The sequence below is a fragment of the Nothoprocta perdicaria genome, unplaced genomic scaffold (genome assembly GCF_003342845.1).
Source record: "Nothoprocta perdicaria isolate Ctin4 unplaced genomic scaffold, notPer1 scaffold_0, whole genome shotgun sequence".
Classification (NCBI taxonomy): domain Eukaryota; kingdom Metazoa; phylum Chordata; class Aves; order Tinamiformes; family Tinamidae; genus Nothoprocta; species Nothoprocta perdicaria.
The window spans coordinates 11,152,941-11,177,509 of record NW_020454092.1 but is presented as its reverse complement, the minus strand read 5'-3'; the positions used below and the strand labels follow the sequence as shown (position 1 = coordinate 11,177,509).

The 24,569-nt window shown below is 38.7% G+C and overlaps 1 protein-coding gene across 4 annotated transcripts; it reads left to right on the top strand.

The window, feature by feature from the left end:
- Positions 1 to 313: 313 nt before the first annotated feature.
- On the top strand, positions 314 to 16,401 carry ZNF148 (zinc finger protein 148). 4 transcript variants are annotated; one of them, XM_026054427.1, is made up of 7 exons: positions 314 to 653; positions 1,858 to 1,983; positions 5,062 to 5,185; positions 5,827 to 5,910; positions 11,562 to 11,680; positions 12,013 to 13,260; positions 13,333 to 16,401. In XM_026054427.1, the coding sequence occupies exons 1-7, from the start codon at positions 324 to 326 to the stop codon at positions 13,606 to 13,608; spliced, it is 2,307 nt and encodes a 768-aa protein (XP_025910212.1). In that variant the 5' UTR covers positions 314 to 323; the 3' UTR covers positions 13,609 to 16,401. The 4 variants fall into 4 exon arrangements, with proteins under 4 accessions (XP_025910212.1, XP_025910204.1, XP_025910221.1 ...); XM_026054419.1 differs by having other exon boundaries at positions 12,013 to 16,401; XM_026054436.1 differs by lacking the exon at positions 1,858 to 1,983 and having other exon boundaries at positions 324 to 653; positions 12,013 to 16,401.
- Positions 16,402 to 24,569: the final 8,168 nt, after the last annotated feature.

Below are 24,569 nucleotides of genomic sequence, written 5' to 3'. Positions count from 1 at the left end.
AAAAAAAGATGCGTTCTAAGTAATTAGGAGAATTAAATTCTTGCTGTCATTTCATTATAACTTTTCCTGTGATCCAAAGGCACCTAGTTATAAACTTCACATTTGAAAGTGGATGTTTTCGCACGTATGCCTGTGTGTGAGAGAATCTTAGCTTGCTGAATGAAGGTATCCAGCATTTTGCTTTTATTTGGATATCTGTTTTAGGAATGCGTGCCTGAGTGTAAAGTTCGTGTAGGATGTTTATAAGTAAAAARTAAAAATGAAGAGCACCAATTTGAGATGTTCACTATTAAAACTCTCTTTGTAGGTTATTGCACTTAAGAATGAACATTGAAGACAAGCTGGGAGGATTATTTCTTAAATGTGGTGGCCTAGACCCAATGCAGTCGTCCAGGGCTATGGTAGGGATGGGAGCCGTATCGGAGCAGTCCGGCGTGTCGGCGGAGCGGCCGGAGGCGGCGCTGCAGGAGCGGAGCTTGGCGCACCAGGACATCCTGGCCACCGACGAGGTCTTGCAGGAGAGCGACCTCCGGCAGCAGGAGATGATCTCCCACGATGAACTCATGGTCCACGAGGAGACGGTAAAGAACGATGATGACATGGACGCCCAGGAGAGGCTCCCTCAAGGGCTGCAGTACGCTGTTAATGTCCCTGTAAGCACTTTCTTTGTGAAATACGGAGAGATTGCTAGGAAGCATGAGTTAGTAGCCTTATCCTACTCTGGCAAGAATTGATTAATTGCTTGTTTGGATTTTGATTATCAAAATATTTATGAATAGATGCTATTTATGAAAATGTCATTTGCCTCTGGCTGTGGATAAAATTTGCCAATTAAATACGATCTTTCAGTATCTGTTTTATAAATATTTTATAATCAGGCTGTTACCATATGAATTGCCGAGTTAAAATGTGCTCTTTTCAATACGTTTAACGTTCAAGGATAACTCCAAAGCAGAATAAATAGCATTGTGAAAAGGTGCCTAGCCTTTATGCTGTTCATAGCACTGTTTAGTTTCGCTTGCTGCAGGAAGCCTTTTCCTCCGTGCTTTCCGAGTATGCGGGCGCTGAGCAGTTGCATTCACACTGCAGGCTGGACTGTGACACTTCATACATGACCATAACTATGGCCCTCCTCGATCCCCAAGAGAAGGTGAACCCCATGGGTCCCCGGGCGCACGTAGGTGACTTCCTTTTGAAAGCAGAGCGTCTGTCTGCGATACAGCACAACATCCCTGCTGCCCTTCAAACAGAGAGGAGAATGACGAGGACTTAAAACCGAGCCAGCCTTAGATGTGAGGAATAATCTGTGGCAAGGTAGCACTGTAAAAACATTAGGCTGTTAGCTGGAGATCAGGTGGTTCAGGTGTTAGAAAAATGCAAGAATGTCTTGCTCTTTTTTTTTAAAGTTTACATTAGATCAAGAAATATATCTGGGGAAAAAATAAAAAACCCTCGTTAGCACTATTTTTGTTTTAAATATCTGATAAACTATTCCGTTAAATCTTGCCTTGACAATACAGGGACTAAAGTAAAATAGGTGTGAAAAACTGAGTGGTTGTACAGAGGGAAGTGATTTTAATATAACAACTTGTCTCAAAATCACCGCAGGTCAGAAGGAAAAAAGACTTTCGAGGTGAATGAAAGGATACATCAAAATGTCACTGTAGAAATTAACTATGCCCTTCTTATTGAAGATACTGATTTTCCTTTCACTTAAATTTCTGAAAGAGTGAAACCACAAGATAATTCCCTTAGGAAAAGGTTTTCTGTTTCATCAGTTTGTCATCTTCTAAAATTGAAAAATTGCTTTTCTGTAGTGAGAACCTTACCTGAAACTGGCACTTGGTATCTTAACAGATCAGTGTAAAGCAAGAGATTACCTTTACTGATGCATCTGAACAACAGAAACGAGACAAAAAACAAATACGAGAGCCAGTAGATTTGCAGAAAAAGAAGAAAAGAAAACAGCGTTCACCAGCAAAAGTAAGACATTGATTTGGCAAAACCAAGATTAAAAGAACCTGAAGATTTGGTTGACTATGACTAATTTCATTAGCACTTGAASTAGCTAGCCTGGAAATTGTTTGTTTGCTCAGTAAAGATGCAGTTTGGAAGGTTACCAGAGACCCAAACCAAAWCCTGATTATAACACTGTTTTTCTTTGAACTCTTTTTAGCAACATGAACCCTTGGCACATTTTAACATCTGTCTCTCCAGGCAGTTCTCTCTCAAATATTTTTTCTTTTTTTTAAAATCATGAATCAGTAGTTTTGTAGACAAGGTATAAATCATTACTCTGTATCTATCTAATAATAGCTGTGCTTTCATGTGAGCCTGATAATTTTACGTGCTTCATGCATTGTGAAAAGTTCTTAAAAAGAAACCTAAAAGGGTAGTGTTGAAAAACTTAAAAAGTTCACTAATGTATATAAAATAATCTACTGGAAGGGAATATTCCTGTGGTCATAATCATCTTCATATATGTATTTATTTATATCAAAAGCACCTTACAGTAGTTGCTGGTTTTGTGACTTCAAAAAGTGTTTTGAAGATCCATTCGTGAAGAGTATGTATCTCGGTATGACTGAACAGCTTAGGATCTCTCCTGTTGAGGCTTGCTGCAGATAAAAGCAGCATCACTTCACCAGAGGAGGTGAGCGCTGCGGCAGTGCTGCATCTTTGAGTAACTCCCCAAATCAATAGTAATCTCCAGGTTTAAAATAGAATGTATACAGGATGCTCTGATAGGCAAAAATCAGCTTTATATATACATATAGATATAGATAAATATACATGCATGGTCGCACAGCAGCATTAAAAGAAGCCTACTCCAAAATCAACCCAGATTGCACATATCTTGAAGGCAAACCCACTCTAACATCAGCAAGGAATCCAAAGCCCAACTGCTGCTCTCCCAAGACCAGCTGCCTTCCCGTCCTCCTCGAGTCACTGGCGAGTGAGGGAGCACTTGTAGTTCCTGGTGACATGACAGATAGTTTTAAATGGGCTGTGGAAGCAGGTTCCAAACCTTTGCATCCRGATACTTGTCCCTTTGATTTAAAAACCGGAGCTGTCGCGTGCATGCCCTTCACCCATCACTTCCATGGAAGCAGTGTGAGGTGGGAGAGGCATGTGGCCCTCAAGATGGAAAAATGATCAGGAGAATCATCAGACAGGTTCTTGTTCGGTCTTTCCCCTGCTTTTTTAAAGGTCTGTGAGAATACAGTGGCAGAAAGAAGCTGAAGGGCAAATCTAGGGGAGAGGCGACTTCAGTTTAGGTTAGTGGTCCCATAGTACTTGGGTTCATTTTTCTCTATTTGAACAGCCCCTGTGGCTTTTTTTATATGGAAGTCAATTAATATACTGAAACAATTTAAATTTGGGGTTATTTTGCATTACTTGCTATACACGTAAAAAGGCAATAGCTTTTATGAATCGTGTCTCCTTCTTCCCCCCTGCCCCACACACATGCACACATATGCACAGAAACACACATACACTTTTTGTTGCTTTTAAGAGAAAACTGCACTGACAAACATATTCTCTTGATTTAGGAGGCTGTGCAAATGAACAGATGCAGGAGAAGAACACAGGCTTAGGCCAACTATGACATTAAGTTACTTTCTGCACAGTTATTTAAAAAAAATAATGTAGCATATGAAAAATGCTTCATAACATATATTTAAATTCCTTTTAATTAACCAGTCAGTATTTCGTTAGCGCTATGGTGTTGCAGAACAGAATTTTGATAATTGTCTGTATCTGTGACTTACTGGAGCTATAGCGTCCCTCTCTGATAGACGTATGAATGTGCTTGTCCTTCAGAGTGAATGCACGAGGTTTTGTGGCTCGAGACTTCAAACTTGTTGAGTTTTGATGCAGCAGATTGAAAATTGTTTCAGGAGATGCTACAGTGTTTGCCACTGTTGCAGAGAAAATGCTGTTTCGGTTATTCTGRTCTCCCTTTCTCATCATTATCGTTACCATAAACTTCCCAAACATCCTAATTAAGCAAAATGCAGATGTGTTTTCCCCAGCAGACTTCTTTTTTTTCCTTTTTCTTTCAAATAACAAGGGATTTAACTGTTTTATTTAAGGTTGCTTATACTCTTCTTTAAAGTTCTGCTCCTAGTTAAGCAAAACCTTTGGAAATGTAACTTGCTTAGCAATTTTCTTACTCTCTTGCCAGAGATAGTTGGGGTTATATAATTGGGGGTTTTGGTTTGTTTTGGTTTGTTTGTTTTTTTCTTTTTGGTTTGTTTGTCAAATAGAGGAAACTTGTGAAGAGCTTTATTGAATGAGATAGTTACAGTGGAAAACTCTTTCATTTAAGTTTTATTTTTTTTTCTCCCCAAATTCATATGAAAATAGCTGCTTCGATACCAAAGCAATTTGTCAAGGCCCTGCTCCAGCATGTGCATTGAGTGAGCAATACTCTGTTGCGTGAAAAATTTGAGCAGAGAGAAAAATAATGCTGTTCTTTTGGTTGTATGGCTTTGAGATTTGTTTTTTGTTTTTGTTTTTGTTTTGTTTTTTTTTTTAAAAAAGCAATTTGCCTCCGAGACTATTGAGATTACGCAGATAATTTGTATGACTATCCGGGATAGGTTTTAACGCATTTTAACAAACATTCCAAATCTGATTGGAACGAGAACGTAACGTTTCACTTTTCCATTAAAATACAATAGTCCGTGGGTCTGTGCCCGGCGGTGGTTGGGTTGCTTGGCCTCCTTTCCACCAGACGGACAAAGTAAACAGTAGCCTGTAAAGTGACTCAGCTGCGAATAGGGGAGCTCGACGCTGCTTTTCCGTGGGCTGCTTTTGTCTCTGTCCTGTTGAAATATCATTTAATTTAACGAGACGCACGTTGGATTGGGCTGTGTTTGGAAATGTAAGCCAAAAGCCTATCGGATAGTTTTGTAGCAATCAGCATGGTTTGCCTGAAGTATTGATTGATTGATTGATTGATTTTGCATTGAACAGATTTCTTTTTCTTTTTTTTAGTAAATAAGACATCTTTAGAGGGTAGTGTGAGAACAAATTTTACTCTTTTTAAAATAGATCCTTACAATAAATGAGGACGGATCACTTGGTCTGAAAACCCACAAATCTCATGTTTGTGAGCATTGCAATGCTGCCTTTAGAACCAACTACCATTTACAGAGACATGTCTTCATTCATACAGGTACTGCTTGACTTCAAATTGTCTTTTCTGCTATATAAAGATTTGTTTACTTATGTTAAAAATGTTTTCAGCTCTATGCGAATTTCACCTTTAAGAGCGTAGCTAACTTGGCATCTAAACTTAGAGATTCCATGCACCAAAGTGTCAAAAGAATACCAGAAAAATCGAGAGTTGTTCTAAAAATTGAGAACTTAACTGATTACAAGGTTTCTTTTCTTTCTTTATCAGAAAGTAATGGGTTGACCTATAGCCCAAGTGCCAAAATTGACCCCTTTGTAAAATGTGCTCCAGCTGCTTATTTGCCTGCCGAGGTATTGCTCTGGAAAAGGTACTTCCCATTATAGTAGGTACCCTGAACGCAACCCCGTGCCAGCATTGTGGTTGATCTTGGTCATGAGGAAATTACAGCCGTTGTAGATCACTCTAGATCACTGCTAGTATGAATGTGACTTGTAGGTACCTGGAAAGAATTCTGGAGGTCATGTACCTAGCGAGGGTGATGGTTTTTGCTGTTAGAATATTTTGGGAATTTGCTCAGATGCTGTTTTTTTTTGTAGGAATTTTTATATTCCTCAAAAGTAGTTATCAGAAACAACAGTGTGTAGTTATTAACTTATGGATGTGGAATTATATTGTTCAAGGTGAAAAACCATTTCAGTGCAGTCAGTGCGACATGCGTTTCATTCAGAAGTACCTGCTACAGAGGCATGAGAAGATTCATACTGGTGAGTATAGTGCCTTGAGTCTCTTTACTAGCCTGCTTAAGAACTGTCTCCCCACTCAGGCAAGGTTTCCCATAATCAATATGCAGCCCCGAATCCTCCTGCCGTAGTTTGTTTTGACTTAACAAATGTTGTAAAACTTTGAAGATTTAAGTTAGCTTTGTGCTTTTGACTTGCTCCACTTTCCTTTGGCTGTAAAGTGAGTATAAACTCTAGGAAGAAAATCGGAAAAGAGTATTCTAAAAGTAACCCGAGTGGCAAATCCTGAAGCTTTGTGTGTTCATAAATGTCCTTTTTTTTTTTTTTTTTTTTTTTTTTTTAAGCAGTTGTATCTGTTGTTGTATCAAATTAATTTGGACAATTGGGACTTGCAAATCGCATCGCGGTAGATTTTTTGATTTCTTTTGGAATTTGATGGAAAAGTGCCAGGACTAAAATGGCCAAAATGCCTAATCCCAAAGGTGTTAGTATCAGCATTACTTTTCACTCTTTTTTTTTGCAAGGTTTAATTCAGAACTGTTCTAAAAATAAGAGCCTTAGTTTGAAAATATGCAATATAGGTCAAATAAGGCCCGGCGTTTAAAGCCAAAGAGAGTTAAAGTTTATACCTACTTGTTTATTTTTTATCTTGTTGCACTGCACAAAACCACATTCTTTAACAGGTTTGGCTTCATTGGGTTTTTGGCATTTTGGTGCATGGCCTTTCAATCCCTCTGTAAATATTTTGTAATATGGTCCTTTTGGACGAGATGCCAGTTTCTCAGCCTGTTTTGCAGCAAAGCAGGGCTGGTGAATGTGCACAGTGTTCCTTGTCTGTGGCCTTTAAATGGATCCGAAAGCTACTAACACGCAGTGCAGTGTGTGCATGTGTGAGAGCGAGAGGGGAAAAAAACCCCTCAGCAAAATGAATTTTCAGAGCAGTGTGCAGGGAGTTACATGCACAAATGCCCTGTTGTTTATGGGGTTTTTGTATCCCAGGTTGCCATGARTCCAGACTAAGTAGGTTTCCTTCGGCCAGCCAGCCCCAGAAGAGTCTCCATTCTTCTGTCCAACGTCTTTGTTCTGTTCCTAGTCTCTCCCTGGCTCTGAATTGGTGAACCATGCTGCCTTCCCTGGGCAGATATTAGTCTTGCAAAGAACACTCACTCACTCGCTTTCTTCTCTCTGTTCCCTCCACAACCCCCCACCCCGCAAAAAAAGAAAAAAAAAAAAAAAAGAAATGGCAAAAATTGAAGCATGGTCTTTTTTTTCTTCTTTTTACATTTTTGTTCAGAATATTTTTTTTTTCTCCTAAGGATTATTCCCTGTATGTGGCTTTGAAAATGAGAGTCCGGGCAGGGTAGTTAGTTAACGCTTCATTGCAAATATTATATCAATAGATTTAATTTTCTCTCTTCAAGTGTAGCTTTTAGCCCTACAGAGAGTTCTGCTGGGTTGATTGCAAGCTGTGGAGGGAGGGTTTGGTTGGGGGGAGGATTGTGATTTTTTTCCTGCCAGCTTTTACCTATGCTACAGAGAAAAAAAAGCTGCCGTTTAACAAATGAGCCATGTTGATACCTGGCTATTTAGATAACTTTCTTTTCCTCCTTTTCTCGGCATCCTGCTGGTTTAGTAGAGTTCGATTATTTCTTAGAAAATTGAGAATGGTGATGGTTTTAAAATTGTTGAGTTATGGATGCCTCCTAGATGCCAACTGTGTAAATGCTTGGGAGAGAGTTGGGAAGATCCCAGCTTCCAGGAGTCTCATTCTCACTTACTGAGACAGTTTCCAGTGCACTTGCAGCGAGGGTGTGTTTATTCTGTTTATTGGAGCCGTTCAAAAAAGCTGAAATCTCAATCTTTTTTCTCCGAGCAGAAGGTGAGCAATGGGGCTGTATTTGTAACTCAAGTGAGAGGGAAGGAGAGCTCTCTTCAGAGTCTTCCCACTCGGAGAATTTTTCATTACAATTATATTTTTCTTTTTTCCCTTTTGCTTTTTTAACTCTCTAACTGACCATTTTGGCACCATCTCTTTTTGCAGTGTTCAAAATGTCGGAGAAAAACAGAATGTTTCCTCTTTTTTTTTTTTTTTTTTTTTTTTTTTTAAGATCTATATTATTTTTTCAAGTTTAGTATTCTAAGACCATCGAAGACAGTGCTAACAAGCCCTGAACGCCCAGCTGCTGTAGCTTATTCCAATATGATTTGAATTCTGTTCTCTGAATCACTCCCTTAAATGAAATGTTATAGGGGAGGTAGGAAGCCATCATCGAACAGCCTTATCCTGTGTAAATAATTAAATAGTTGCATCTAAAAGCAGACATTGCATTAATACCAAATTCACTTAGTAGGAGCAATTGCATCTACAGGGAGGTCTCAGTGATAGGACCATGCTGTTAAATTTGTCATTAATGATACAGAAAATTTGCCATTTCAGGTAGGAGGAAGAATCATCGGTAGATTAATGTATTCACATTTTGAGTTTACTGGCTCCTGAAGAGAATAATACCAAATGTTTTCCAAATATGTCTACGTATTTTTGTTGTTGATATTTCTGTACTCCTTCCCGACTCATGCATTCATGTGTCATATCCTAATTCTGTAACTCACCCCATTTTGCATTTTAAACTCAGAAAAAAAGAGATTACTTAAAAAAAAAATAAAGCAATATTGGGGCTAACAATCCAAGTGCCTTCTTATTCAATCATGCTGCTTTTTTATTGCCTTCTTTCGTGTTTTATCATTTGTATTTTGTCTGTTTAGATTGTAAACTGTTCCAGGGGGTTAATTTTATAATTGTCAGAGCCTTTTAGCTATTGTATTTGAAGCTGTAAATAGCAGTATTGCTCAGTTTTAATAGATTTCCTATATAGACCTAAAACATACCCAAAATGTCCCAAGAATACCTTGCTTTATGCTGCTTTGATAAATAATGTTTAGAATTACTGTATTTTAAGGTTTTTCTGTTTGTTTTTTCCAATCTGAATCTTTCCTGCTCATTAACTTTTTTTCAGAAAAATGTCTTTGGCACTTCCTACATTAGTTAAAATCTCCTCCATTTGCACTATGTCCCATTTTGAGAGCACAACAAAATTTCAGGAGGCATCACAAGTTTCAGGCTTCCGCTCAGAAGGCAGCATTATGGGGAGCGTATCTTCATATTTAATCTTTTTTTTTCTAATATTATCTTCCTTATGAAGATTAAAGCAAGAATCGAATATAATATCAGTTTCACAAAATGTTTCTTCGTCTTGCAGAGTACTGTGGAATTCTACTGAAAATCACGAAACATTTTGCATGTTTTGGTGATTCACTCGTGGGCAGTGTCCCCAAAGAGCTTGCTTTCCTTGCTCTTGCACCATGGTAGCACTGCTCTGCCCATGTGTCCTCCCAAACCCCTCTCACAATGTGGTCCTTCCCCACGCGGGGTGGAAGGGGTGCAGGATCAGGCACAGACACCTGGGTGCTGCTGCCAGGGGTGGGTATGTGCCAACTACATCGTAATCTGCAAAGAGAAGAATGAAGCCCCCTGCTTGGCCCTTTGGAAGCTTGGAAAAGAGAAAGAGGTAGAAATGATAGAGTCTAATGCCACTAAATAGCTTGTTTAAGTAGAACTATATTGAGGGTTCCAGGTCTGCTCAGAAAGAAAAATGGGTTTAAGGCTGAAGGTAAGTGTATCGGTGAAGCGCCCTGTATTCGAGCAGGAACAGGAGGGCTGCTCAAGCTAGGATAAGAATGAGCTTATTTTTTTGCTTCTCCGACTTGGTTTGGGTTCAGCTGAGACTCAGGATGGTCTTCATCATCCAAAAGTACAGTTAGTTTCTCTAGGAAAGGCTTAAAAGATTGGGAAAGTGAAGTTCCAGACAGTGTAAGGAAAAGTGTTTGAAGGGGCAATATAAAGGAAGCACAGAGAGAATAGTGGAACAAAGGAAAATAAAGCAGTGAGTAGGACGGATTAAAAAGTAGTCTTTGGGAATGGGATGGTTTGGTGTATAAATCTAAACCAAAGATGACCTCAAAGTCTTACCTCATCCTCTTTAGAAGTGAAGATAGGAATTAGAATTTGATTCAGAAAATCTTTAACAGACTTGATTTAAATGCAACACCATAGTAGGAAGTGTGGGTGATGAGGAAAGAGAACGTGAAAAGAAGAATGAAACTGGAGTTAGAAAGGTAGGAATTAGGCCAGTGAAGAGTTGGTACAGGAGATGATGAACTTTTAACTATAAGTTTAAAAAACCCAGGATTTTATGGTGATTTTTAGTAAGTAAGAAATGGCAAAGGTTAGTCCTGAGTTAAATGTGAACCTATAGAAAAACAAACAAAACAAAACCACGAAAACTGCTGATGGATCTGAGAGGTCTTAGGAGAGAAGATCGTTCGTTTTAGAAGAGGATAAATGGAGATGGCAAGAGGTCATCAGGAGGGCATTGGTCGAGAAGTCATGTGGAGGAGTAAGGTTAGTAATTGAAAATAGGGCATAGGCTTAAAAAGAGAGAGATCTAAAAGATACTTAGAATTAGGACGGTCAAAGCTTGGAGTGTTGATGATCTGACTAGAAGCAAATATACAGGTGATGCAGGTGATTTCCATTACAATTTTAAAAAATATTAACATCTTATTTGAAGATGTGGTCATATTGACCTTATTTCTACTTGGAGAGGATATGACTAAATACTGCTTTTCTAAATAGAGTATGTAAGTTTTAATAATAGTAAATTAAATAATATGTCTGAGAAATTACCTCAGAAATATAAAGAAAAATTATCCGTATATTTCTGGAAACAAAAGATAGTTGTTTTTTATTCCCAAAATCAGAGCAAAGAACAAAGAAGACGCTGACAGGTGGTGTTGAAAGAATTCAAAATCTCTACCTCAACTTAAAAGATTGTATAATAATATTAAGAGGTAGGATTGCTGTTGTGCAGGATGAGTTCTGTTCAACAGTGAACAGTTTGTAACAGCAACACTAACTTTTCAGACATCTCAGGTTTTTACATTCACCAGAGAAACCTAGTGGTTTCAAAGGGATATCAGGGGGAAAGAGAATTCAGTTGGCCTGGATCAATTTAGCTACAGGGACATGGTGTTTTCAGCTTAATTAGTAAGAACAATTTGCAATTTTCAACTAAAAGGGTAAGATTTTTTCAGAGCCAGTTCCTTCAGTTTTGCATACAGATACTAGGAAAAAAAAAGAAAAAATACACAGARCCCTACAAATATGTTAAATTGAAAGCTTGAAAATACACTATTCTTTTAAAAYGGAATTATGTGGCCTAAATTAGAAAGAGAGGTGTTTTATATAAACCTCTGTCATAAAAGAATATGTAGCAATATTTTAGGAAGGATAACTGCTTCATTTTTTTTAGGTTAAAGATAACGTGCCTGTATCCACATTAGAAGAAGAAAGAATTTAGTTTCTTAAAACTTTTTTGTGTAAATACCTTTTTTTCCCCCTTGTTTTTATGATTATTTTGAAGCATCAGACTCCTGAGCCCTGGGAACATTGTGGTGTGAGCAACTCTGTGTAGTTTTTTCAATAGTGACAGACTAAATCCTCTTCTTTATTACTTCTACTAGAGACTCTAATATTTTATCTGATAATTATGTGGAAATTGTGTTTGAGAATTTATGTTGCTTAGATTAATATTAATATATATATWTTTTTTTATCAGGGGAGAAGCCATTTCGTTGTGATGAATGTGGTATGAGGTTTATTCAGAAGTATCACATGGAAAGGCACAAAAGAACTCACAGTGGAGAGAAGCCTTACCAGTGCGAATATTGTTTGCAGGTAACACAGCTCATTGAAACCTTTCAGCCAGAGCACCTTTCAGTTCGTGAATAGCACACATGGGAATTTCTCCAGCTGTTGTAGTTGTGGGCACACATATAATCTCTCAAAAGAATATCTTTTATAGGTTATGGTAGGTTATCTTGGTGCACAGGTGGGACAGGGGCACAACTGCCTCCACTTGGTTTTATAGCTTTTTCTTTAATGCTTCAAACTGCACTTCATTGGAAGTGGCTAGAGCGAATGAAGTGTTAAATAAATTTGTTAGAATCAGGGCTTTCTTTCTCTACTGCTAATGTATTTATATTTCTCTAATAAAAAACCTTCTGCAGTATTTCTCCAGGACTGATCGTGTGCTGAAACATAAACGTATGTGCCATGAGAACCGTGACAAGAAACCAAACAGAAGTGCCACCAAAGTTGGCTTTTTGCCATCAGAGGAAGATTCTGGTTTCTCTACGCCTATGAAAGACAGCTCCTTGCCAAAGAAGAAAAGGCAGAAATCAGAGAAAACAAAATCTGTGGATAAGGAAAGCACAGATAAGTCGGAACAGAAGAAGGACAAAAATGACTACTTGCCTTTGTACTCTGCTAGTACTAAAGTAAAAGATGAATATATGGTAGCGGAATATGCYGTTGAGATGCCACATTCTTCTGTCAGTGGGTCGCACTTAGAGGAAGCAAATTCTGGAGAAATACACCCACCTAAGCTGGTCCTCAAAAAAGTTAACAGCAAGAGGAGTCTGAAACAGCCACTCGAGCAAAGTCAAACCATTTCACCRTTATCTACATATGAAGACAGCAAGGTTTCAAAATATGCGTTTGATCTTGTGGATAAACAAGGTTTACTGGACTCTGAAGGTAATGCTGACATCGATCAAGTGGATACGTTACAGGAAGGGCCCAGTAAACCGGTACACAGCAGCACTAATTATGATGATGCAATGCAGTTTTTAAAGAAAAAGAGGTATCTACAAGCAGCTAGTAACAATAGTAGAGAATATGCCTTGAATGTAAGTACCATAGCATCTCAGCCTTCAGTAACACAGGCAGCTGTGGCAAGTGTCATTGATGAAACTGCCACCGCATCGATATTGGACACACAGGCATTGAATGTGGAGATTAAAGGTAACCATGACAAAAATGTCATTCCAGATGAGGTACTGCAAACGCTGTTGGATCATTATTCACACAAGGCTAATGGACAACATGAAATATCTTTCAGTGTGGCTGACACTGAGGTGACCTCCAGTATATCAATCAATTCTTCTGAAGTATCTGAGGTCACCCAGTCTGAGACAGTTGGAACAAGCTCTCAAGCTTCCTCCTCAGATAAAGCTAGTATGTTACAAGAATATTCCAAGTTTTTACAACAAGCTTTGGACAGAACTAGCCAAAATGATGCCTATTTGAACAACCCAAGCCTTAATTTTGTGACAGATAACCAGACTCTTACAACGCAGCCAGCATTTCCTTCCATAGAGAAACAGGTCTACACATCCATACCGGTCAACAGCTTTCGATCGGGAATGAACTCTCCGTTAAGAACAACTCCGGACAAGTCGCATTTTGGACTAATGGTTGGTGAATCCCAGCACCCCTTCCCCTTTTCAGGTGACGAGGCAAATCATTCTTCCTCTTCCTCCACACAGGACTTTTTGGATCAAGTAACTTCTCAGAAGAAGGCAGAGGCCCAGCCTGTTCACCAAGCATATCAGATTAGCTCCTTTGAGCAGCCCTTCAGAGCTCAGTACCATGGGGCAAGAGCTGGAATATCATCTCAGTTTAGCACTGCCAATGGACAGGTGAACCTCCGGGGACCAGGGACAAGTGCTGAATTCCCAGAATTTCCCTTGGTGAATGTAAATGACAGTAGAGCTGGGATGACTTCTTCACCCGATGCCACAACAGGCCAGACTTTTGGCTAAGAAATCTTTGTAAATAATACTGGCACTTTAGAACACATTTGTCAAAACGGGGTTGCTCTATATAAGATGGAGTTCTGTACAGCTTTTAAGAGCGATATGTTAAAACAAAAGTAAGCTGATATTAGCAAGACCAATAACTGCTTTTTTTTTTTTTTTTTTTTTTTTTTTTTGTTAGTCACCATCACTGCCTGATGTTGTTGCCCCTATCAAAGGCAGGTTATTATTCACTTGTTTGAATACAGAAACTATTTGACCCTCAATGAGATTTAAAATAAACAAAACGCCCCAGGTAAGATTTCCCCCCCATGATTGTTTCCTAACTGGTTTCCTTGTATGCTTTGGGAGGACAGTTATTGTCTGATATTCACATTGTCATTTCTGAGCTTGTCAGCATACTCATTGCTCTTCAGCAGGGAATCAACACATACTAAACAGACAGAATAAACTCTAAGTTTCAAGGTCAAGCAATTATAGCTTTAAAAGATGGCATTTTCTAGCAGAAGATCCTTTCTTCCAGCTTCGTCAAAAATAATTTTAGACCATTTGCCCTTTATTTTCGCTTTGCATTACATTGAGTTGTGTTTGGAGGAAAAAAATAAATTCTGATAGACTAACTCTACTATTTAAAAGCCTAATTAATTTAAAATATTTTAAACACTTTTTTTTAGCAAAATATCTAACTGCTAATGCCTTTACTTCATTCCTGAAGTAATGTGTATTTCTTTGTACAGCTGAATCTAGATGTAACTTTTTAATGACTTTTTTCATATGCAGATATCAAGATTTTGAAGTTTTAGTTGAAATACTCTGTAGATGACATTCCCAGTTACATAATGCTTACACAAACTGTGTATTCCAAGATTAAAAGCTTAATTGTACCTTACCCTTCATATTCATAATGATTAACATAGAGCACTTAGTCTATTTGATAGTTTTTGATTTCTCAAAAAATAAAGCTATTTTAGATTTTTAGGTTTGATATGCTTTCATCATTGTCATCTCGTACAGCTCCAGTTGTTTTAATATAAATTGAGATTGGATATTCTTAGCTTCTGTAAAAAAAAGTCTTAATTCTCTGTCTAAAATTTTGGCAATTCAAATAATGAAATTTACTGAAGTACCCCAGAAAGTTGAAGAAGTGGGCATTCAAACTGCATATCTTTTTAATGTTTTCGTAGAAAAATTCACTGCAATTTTACCAACCAAAACTGATGAGTAATACTAGTGAACGGAATTTCTTTTTGAGCGTAGCTGAGTGATCAGAAGCTTTCATTGCATTTCACCATATAAATAAACAACAAACTTTATCCCTGTACCATGAATATGTTTTTTTGAATAGTACTTTGTCTTGAAGTATACGGTATGGTACGATAAGTAGTTCTGTGTGCATTTTTAAGGTTGTAAGATTTGAGTAGCATAACTATTGTGTAGTTTAAGTTAACAATTTACAGATTTTTGAACTGTATGTTCTCTTGCACCTTCCCTAAAGGGACACTGTCTGGTAGTTTAAGGCAGTTTAAGCCTAACATAGGCTGATTAACCAGGGAAACACACGCACAGACACACATATATATGTGTATATATGTAATTTTTTTTTAATAGGGATGCATAAATCCTTTTAGAGCACTATTGCTACCTGATATCTCTCAAATGAAGCCATCAGTAGAAAAATCTGCGTCTCAAGAGGTGAAAATACATTCTGTCTTTTAATAGGACTTGAGTGGGACACACAACCCTCCCCACCTCTGCCCAAAGTAGCAGCAATATTTTCCCTAGGTTTCAYTGTCAGGACCTGGTCTCTCTGAACCCTCTGTCTTTTCCAGCGTGGGATGGCTGAGGAGCCTGCACCAGTTGCCCTTGCACAGTTGAGGAAGAAGCATGTGTCAACTTCTTCCTTAATACTTTTCTGTAAGGAAACAGATGCTGTTTGATTCATGGATGGTGTACAGCTGGTATGTGATATAGGAAGGTGTTTCTGCATGCTATTGCTTACCAGTTATTTGGTCAGGAGATTTGTCGGTGAGTCAAGAAGAAGGGAGAATAGTATATTCCCTTTGGATTTTTAATGATTCATGTAAGGAAATTTCTTTGAAAGTGTATTTTAAATTGGATTCATGTGTATTTGGTTTTCTTTATGATCACTTTTCTTTTTTTTTTGATCTTGCATCCTTCCTTGCACAGATACAATAAATATGGCCCCTGTATCCCAGGAAGCCACCTCTTGTAAAGCATCTCTCATTTTCATCCTTCATCCCCAGGAGATCCAAGCTTTTGCTTCCTGAATAACATTGTGTTGCCACCTTGGTCCTAGTGTCCTGCCTGTGCAAATAGATGGTCAGTGATAGCACTATTTGTTAAATACGACAAGCAGCAAAAGCAGAACGAAAGCAAAAAACAAAGGCAAAGAAGAAAAGACAAAGTAAGTTAGAGCTGCTCACGCCATCCAGGTKGTGTTTATGGATAATCCGGGCTTGCCTGTATGGAGGAGGTATTAACCAAATACCCTGCTGTCATTTCCTCAGTGCATACCCTTTTATTCAGGAATAAGCCTGTATGTGGATTTGGGAAAGTCTCTCCATATAAAAAAAAAATTGCTTTTTTAACGATGACCTTATTTTCGAACATTTTCCACTGCTCCCATTTCGCTGCTTTTACCCCGCTGTGGCTGCGCACCCTTCCCGTGGGTCTGGTCAGTGTGGGTTTGGGTTAGATTTCCATTATCYCGAGAGAGGTGGAAAGAAAGAGGCTTTGGATTTCCATCCATCACTCGTGTTCGGTCAGCACAGGTTTGGGGATAACGTTTGGGTTCTGCCAGACGAACAGCAGAAGCTTTTAGCTCTAGGTCTTGCACTAAACGCAGTGACTTTATCRTGGGCATCTCCTGCTGCTAGAGAAAATTGACTTTGAAAAATAGGAACTTGATAACATTTATTACCAAGCTCCCTCTATATATACATATATATATGCGTGTGTGTATATGTATATCTACATACACACACACATATATTAACAGGCCATATTTTGTACCTGAATTACTCGACAGTGTCCCTTTTCGCATGAGTACTTTAATATGTTTTACCATTAATATAACAGGCAATGAAGGAATTGGCTTGTAATGGTATACTAATAAGCATTGACATTTTCTTCATTTGATTTGAGAGTGAATTAATCATAAATTTCCAGGTTTGGGGAGAAGGATAACAATGTGTATCGCTGTATGTTCAATTATGAGTAACAACATAAAAAATTTAAATTGGGTGATAAAAGAGCTATGTGTCTTCTAGTGTTGTCTTAATGAAAATTGTGGTTCCAAAGGAAAATAGGACAACAAGGTGTTCATGTGAATTAACATTTCCTTACTTTCATGTTGTACTTGTCAGGTTTATTTGATGAAGGTATTTTTTCATTGTCAATATGGGAAGTTCAGTAAAATCTTGCTAATTCGCTGACTGCTAATCAAAGCATCCATTAAGTTTTACGCATCCATGAGGGTCTGCCCGCCTCTCTGCAAAGCTCTAAAAAGTGCTGTAGTGAGGTCCCYTAATAGTAATACTGTGTTGCTTTGCCCAAGAATACTTCAGAACCCAGATTAGTGAACTGAGAGGTACAAGAAATACTGAAAACTAAATTACAGTTGTCAAAATAAATGAACAAAGTATTTTTTGTGATGTGACATCCTTGCTTTTGTTGCCTGCTTCTTCACTATTTTCAAAATTGTGATCTGTAGAGGGTCTCCAAGTCTTTGCTGCGAATTATTGGGGTTCTGCTGTAACTTTTGGAGTTTATTCTGAAGTATTTGTTTTCTCCTATGAAAACTTTCCACCTGGACATATACAATATATTCCATGCTTGTTCAGAATATTTTTGTAGTATTTGTATCRTATGTTATAACTATTTGAAATGAACCAGAATATTTGGATGAATCCACTCTGAATTTTGCAGCATTGGATTTCTTTATGCACRTGTATTTGTTAACTCAGTTTTGTTCATGAGGGGTTTGATTTTTTTTTTCTTGTTTCTTTGCTTGTTTTAATACCATTACAAATTGCAGGGAAACCTCTCCTGGGAAGCCATTTGGAAATTTTTTACAGGCAGAAATACACATAGACAGTTAGTCCCAATACCCAGGTGAACTTTCAAATTACGTATTTGAAAGCAGTGAATAATGTTACACTTTCCTCGTTTTCAATGTTTTACTACAATGAAGCCTTGTAACTTTGAAAGTTCATTCAACTTATGGTAATGCATGTTTACGTTAGGCATGTAATGCATTTAGCTAAAGCTCACGTTGCCCAGGACAAGTACTAAGAAAGTGTTACTGCTCATGGAAAGAAACGTCTTAAAAGTTGAAACTTCTGTTCCATTTTGAATTGCTTTGTGTCAGGGAAATAAATTTATAGTTGCTTTTGCTAAACTCTGCATAGAAAACCTTATGTTTCCTTTTTAAAACTGTGTCTTTTGGTAGGAAACACAAACTGAGGCAAGCAAACCTTTCTAAGAGTTGTTTCTTGCTTTCCTTAATCCAATGGATGGAAACCAATGGAATCCAATGGAATATTGTGTAAACAACATTATTTTATTTTTTTATGCAATATCATGCTGTAAATATGATTTATCAAATGAGGATGTACCTATGATTGAATCTTTGATTCTGCACAGTTAGAGTTTATATATAAATATAAATGTGTCTTGACAATCAAGGACTTATGTCAGTCTTCCTTTATGAGGTTTATTATTGTTATGCATTCCATTTGTTTGAACTGAGTACAAATGTGGAAATTTGTATTGTCTGTAAAGTATGTAATGTTTTTATAGCTTGTTTTAAAAAAGAATCAAAACAAGAAATCCTGTAAATACGAACGAACTGATGGCAGTACCGCTCTGTTGGAAGGCATACRATGTCGTACTGTTTGTAAGCAATAATACAGGACAGTGCTAACTTCACAAGTAGCRTAAGGATAGGTCCAAGAACAAAAATACTTTTGGAGTTAATAGCCTTGTTTGAGTTAATGAATATTCCTAATCATTTTTTTAATCAATAAATTCAGATGTCCTCCTGCTGGAGTACAGAACGTTGTTTGCACAGCACAATTTCGGTCGCAGAGGGGACGGCCTGTAGATCTGTGGCTCCATCCGTACACACTTTGAGGCAGAGAGGAATGGCCTGGCTGCACTTCTGCGGGATGAGGAAGACTGCAAAAGTTGAGTAGCTGAGTCTCTAAAGGATGAGAGATCCTATTCTGCTTCTGTGCCGATTCCTGGCAATTCCTCCACTTAAATTGGGAGTCTTTTAAGTCCCGATACTGAACTGATGAGACTTGGGCCTCCAGTAGAAAGGATTAGTTCTCTTCCTATTTCAGACGCAGATAAGCAGTGAACTTACAAGGCACATTTAATTCGGGTTGCTTATTTTTGCCATTTCTGAGTTACGAAATGCTGTGGGTTGATTCGATTACAACAWCATCAAACTTATCATTTGAATTGAATAGATATTAGACTGTACAGAGCAGCGAACCTATTTGAAACAGTCATTACTGCTTTAGAACCTCCCTACCCCCGATTTATAAATGTATATGACCTACATTTTATAGAAAAAAAAATGTTTTTAAATGCTAGTCATTTATATAATATGTGCTTTGAAGGATTTGCTAGTCACTTCTGTCACTTTTAGTACACTGGTATCTTTTATATGTRATGTATGCTTTTTATTATTGTAGTAAAGCATTTCAGTAGGAGGAATTTTGCAACAGTCTGAGGGGCTGGAATTTTCAATGTCAGAAATGAATTATACTGGACTTTGTCTGTGTAGTCTTGTCTTTCTTTTTAATGCTGTCTGGAAGGGAACTTGGTACCCAATAAAGCAAGTGACCTTTCATTTTGAAGCACTATGCAGTGCTGAAGCGAGTCTGGGAATATGATGAACTTGCAGAGAGGGAGAAATTAGTGTAAAATCTAGTATACAGGAGAAAATAAATGTGTTATGAAAAAAAATGATATATATAGTGGGACACTGTTACAGTGCTTATTCTGAGATAGTGTTATTTTCCTGAAGTCCATATGCCTTCTTTGTATTTCAACTAATGAAAAAATAATCCTTATAGAGAATTTTTTGGCAATATTATAGGTTTATTTCGATGATTAGACATTATTCCTCTATCCTATAACATCAGTTCCATCCCTGTAATGTCAGTGTGAAAATTTAAATGACAAAAACAAGATCATAACCTGAATTCCGTCAGTCAAGGTCTGTATATAGGTAACAGATGGCTCTATAGGAACCCGAGAAGCTTGAATTTGTTTATTCCTTATATTTCTGACAGAGAGAGTGTGTGCATGTGTGTGTGTTTGCACGAGCACGTACATATGTATGTGTGTGCATATGAAGGATGCTTGAGGCTCATGGCAAAAATAATACAAGTTGAAAAGGATTTGCTGTAGTTGAACACATGGCTTTAGTATTTACACTTAGTATGTAAAAGAAACATATAGATTTCATAATCAACTGAAAAAGACAAAGATAGTTTTGCAGGAAACAAAACTATTTGGATAGCAGGCTTGACCAAATGGATTTTTTGGTTAAACTTGATATATTTTAGATGACTCTATTTCTGCCTTTACTTCTGCCCTAAAAGCAACTTAAAATATTTTGGAAGTTATTCTTCCTTTTTCATTTGACTGTGAGTGTAATTTATATCATGGTTTACAAAATGTGGCATGAAGGATTGGATTGCTTTATCTGTATAACACAGTGAAAGGTTGCATTTTTGCATAATCCTGGTGAATGGTATTGTATTCTTAGGATTGATTTATTCATTAAGTGACTTAAGTGAGTTTCATCGCTTTTGACATTACTGTTTTCTCATGGTTAACTTAGTCATTTGGGGTTTGTAATACCCTTCTATGTATTGTGAAACTAAGGGAAGTTATGTTTTTTGCTTTATTTTTAATTAAACTAATAGTTTGATAATTTATATTTGCAAATGATGCATTTTAAATGTGGCCACTTGCTGTTTGAAAAAAATAAAAATATAGAATATTGTTTTATGAATAGACTTAGCAGTATTTTTCATGTTAGATATTTTCAGACAAAATCTGCTTAATGAGAGGACGAAGGCATTTAAAGGTCTGTCATTGTGCAAGAACTAAAGCAGGTAATACCAAATATCAGCAATTAAATATTTAACTATCTGTTTCATACRCAGCAAACTGATTTGGAGTTCCTTCCCCTTTGTATCTCCTTGTTTTTTTTGAATATATATAKAGAAAAAAAATACCTTATGACTTTTAACTTGCATCCTGCACTTTGAAGATTGCATTGCTGTAGTAATGGCATCTTTTTAATAGGGACATGTAGTATCAGATCCACCTTCCTTTTCTGAGTCTCATTTGCACCAGAGGAGCTTTATGCGCTGCCAGCAACTCTTCACACAGGTGAGATTCAGGAATCAGGTTTAAATCCCAGCTGTAAGAAGAGTGAATTTTACTCCTGAAGTTTTTAGTGCATTGGGTAAAAATGTGCCATATGTGTGCTGCGTTATTTTGTAGTGTGTGTAGTTGGAGCAGTATTTAATGTGTAAGATGTTTTTTTCCTGCATTGAGGCAGAAAAAAATAAATGCTGAAGATCCAGCATTTAGTCTTTTAGAAAATCAGAAGTATGTGGATCAGAAATAATGGTCATCATCATCATCATCATCATAAAAGAAAGTGTAGTCCCATAGCAATAATCTCTGATAATGGAGTTCTCCTTGCCTTTATTTTCTAATTTTATATTTATTAAAAATATCTAAAATATTTGCTTTAAAATATTAAAAATATTTATTTAAGAATATTTTATTTATTGAAGGCTTTGTTTTCCTGAAGTTTTTTGGCAGGGTCACTTCTGATGCAGGCTGAGGCTTTGTGAAGCAGGTGATTCTGTTGAGTTTTCTTTGTATAAGAAAGGTTTTATATAAGCGAATGTTGAAGTCGCCCAGCAGGGAAGCACCTAGTAAGTTCTGAGCTGAAACTTGAGCCGAGATCAGGCGGTGGCTGCAGAAGCAGCTGGGCAGATGTTTGGCACTGCAGAAACAGCTGGGCAGATGTTCGGCGAGGGCAGCACCACGGCTTGATACGACTGCATGATGAAAATAGCCGAACAGTAAGGTGATACTTGAAAAAATTTTTGCCACATTTTGGCAATATTTTTTGTTTTGTTTTTTTTTTTTTTTACCAAAAAAGCCAGAATCTAAATTTTGTGTTGAGTAGGAAAAAAATTAATCCGTTAAACTAGCTGTATTTTTTGCTAGGAGAAGGAAAGAATACTCTGTTAAAGTGATTGATCACTTGCTTACTTAGAAGGTTAAAAAGTATCTATGTACTTAAAGTTGTTCTTTGTTTCTGTTGTGCTTCTATTGCACATACAAAAAATTTATAGATGCCGGGTAGTGAGCAGTTTATGAAAGCAGAGGAATTTGGAGGAGGAGAAGACTGTCCTCTTCTTGGTGACCGTTTGCCAGCACAGCAGAAGATGGTTTCCTATGGAATATTGCTTGCTTCTTGTCTGCTTCATTGTCCAGATCCRGAGCGTGAGGAAGAGAATTCCCCCTTGGAAACGGTTGGGGCGCCTCCGGAGCGAGCGGCTCTGAGCACCAGGGGCCTCAGGTAAGTTGCCTCCTCCTCCTCCCACCCCGGGACTGATCCTCGGCACACCAGCATCCCTCATCCCGTTCAAACTCCGTACTCCGAAAGCCCTTTGGGAGCAGTAGTTCCTTATTTGGAGCTGTTTTGGAGCTAGTTTAGCCCTAAGAGCTAAACTAAGGCAAGAGAGGTGATAAAGTAACAACAGGGAGCGCAGGGAACATAATCAGGATGATCCCCAGGGAATCTCCATCATGGAGCCACATGCAGAAGCAAAGCAGAGGATGTCATCAGCAGCTCAAGGAATGACTCCTTTCCTCTCAGTTATGGTATTTCCTTGCGTTTGCTTTGCCAGTTCCGGGGAGCTARTTCTAGGCAGCTCAAAACAGTGTGAAAAGGTTACAATTCCCAAAGAAGCAAATGCAGGAGTGCGGATACATCAGACCGATCTCTTTTTTTTCCCTGCGAAACAGCAGTCAGAAAGGAATGTTTTGTTCAAGGCTTTATTCATTAGCTTAAAGGAAAATGCCAAATGGAAAGAATGCTCCAAATTAGTTTTTGAACAACAAAACTAATTGTTTTTGAACAACAGAACGCTGTGTGGCGTGGTTAAATGTGTTAAATGTGTGACTGGCGTTAGGTGAAGGTGAGCCGTAAGGACGGCACGTGCCACGGGAAGGCAGGTACGGAAAGCTCTGTGGCTGTGAAATGATCTTTGTGGTGCGAGGGGCCGGGCTGGCCCGTCACCCCGCAGCGGGGCACGTGCTGGAAAATTCCCCTTGCAGCAGGAATCAGCCCAGCCTGCGGCCCGAGTGAGGGCTCAGGCCTTCGGGCTCCTTAAATCTGCATCTTTTCTTGCTGACTGATATCCCCGTATTTGCTGCTTTGGCACCCCCGTATTTTTCCCTGATTTGTTCATCTCACATAACCTCCCTGGCTCYGTCCCACATCCACCCCTGGATGCCAGGCCCTGGAGCAGGGACATGGTGAAACACTGGGATCTGCCAGGTTTAAGATGCTGCATGTGTCAATCCCTGGGATAAAAATCCCAGGGAAAATCGCTGGGATCCGAAAATCCCTGGGAAAATCCCTGGGAAAAACGGAATTACAGAGAAAAGCTCCCCGCTGCCCACTGGAACGTGCAGCACTTGCTAGCCCTGAAGGGACACAAGAGTCGGACTTCGACGTTCTGGCAAGACAGTCCCTAGTCTTAGTTGCGTTTTCTCCATTTTTCTCCTATAAAAGTACTTGACATAATAAGGAGAGAATTCTATTAGTCAATTCTATTAGTCTTAGTAATAATAATAATAATAATAATAATAATAATAAAACCCTCTCTAAACTGGTCCGAGGCATTTTTTCCTGTAAGATGATGGGCTCAGGCAGCAGCGAGTCCTGCGTCATTGGTACCGTTCCACGTCGTTGCACGTTTGCTATGAGGAACCTCAGAGCTTCTCTTAGCAGGTTCAGGCTGCCTCTTCCTTTCAAAGCCTTTAAGGAAAGCCTTTCCTTTGAGGAAAAGGAGCGGATTTGTGCGTGCTCATGGCCTGCTCGTTGCCCCTGGGAGGCACGGGGTGTGCGTCAGGCTGCGCTTTGGCCAACGTGTGAAAAATCAGCGTAGACATCGGAGACACTCGGGGCTCCAAGGAGCAGGTGCTGGGGGTCGGTGCTYTTCCCAGGAAGGAAAACGTTGGAATTGCCGTGACTTCCCTAGGGCCAGGCTGAGGCCACCCAGGACAGTTTGCAATGTTGTGCAGGTGATTCAGCTCAAAGGGGGCTCCTTGAAAACACCCTTCTATGGGCTTCTGCATGTGCTGCTCCAGGCATGTTCAGCATTAGGGGGAGARAGTGGCGACTTTCCACAAGAAATGCCTTTATCTCCTGGTTTGGGAGCGTGGGAGCCCGCAGCGCCCAGCCGCAGCGGGTCCCGCATCGCCACCCACTTGGCCGCGCGTTGAACCTGCTCGCTCCGGTGCAGGGAGCAGAGAATCAGGCTGAACCTGTTCCTGGGAGTGCTAACCACCGTCCATCCGCCTCGAAGGGAACCCCGGAGACCTGGGGAAACACTCCACAAACAGGAGAGAAACCCGCTGCTTTCCTCCTCCAAGCCTCATCCTCCTCAGGGAAGAGTCTTCCTCCAGTGAACTCCAGCTTCAGCCACCCACTCCATCCCATCTTGGCTGCTTGCGGAGCTGGGAAGAACCGGCGCGGGTCACTGGGGTGAAGTGCACCTGAGCGGGCCACCTGTGCCCCCGTGTCATTTTATTTTATTTTATTTTATTTTATTTTATTTTATTTTATTTTATTTTATTTTATTTTATTTTATTTTATTTTATTTTATTTT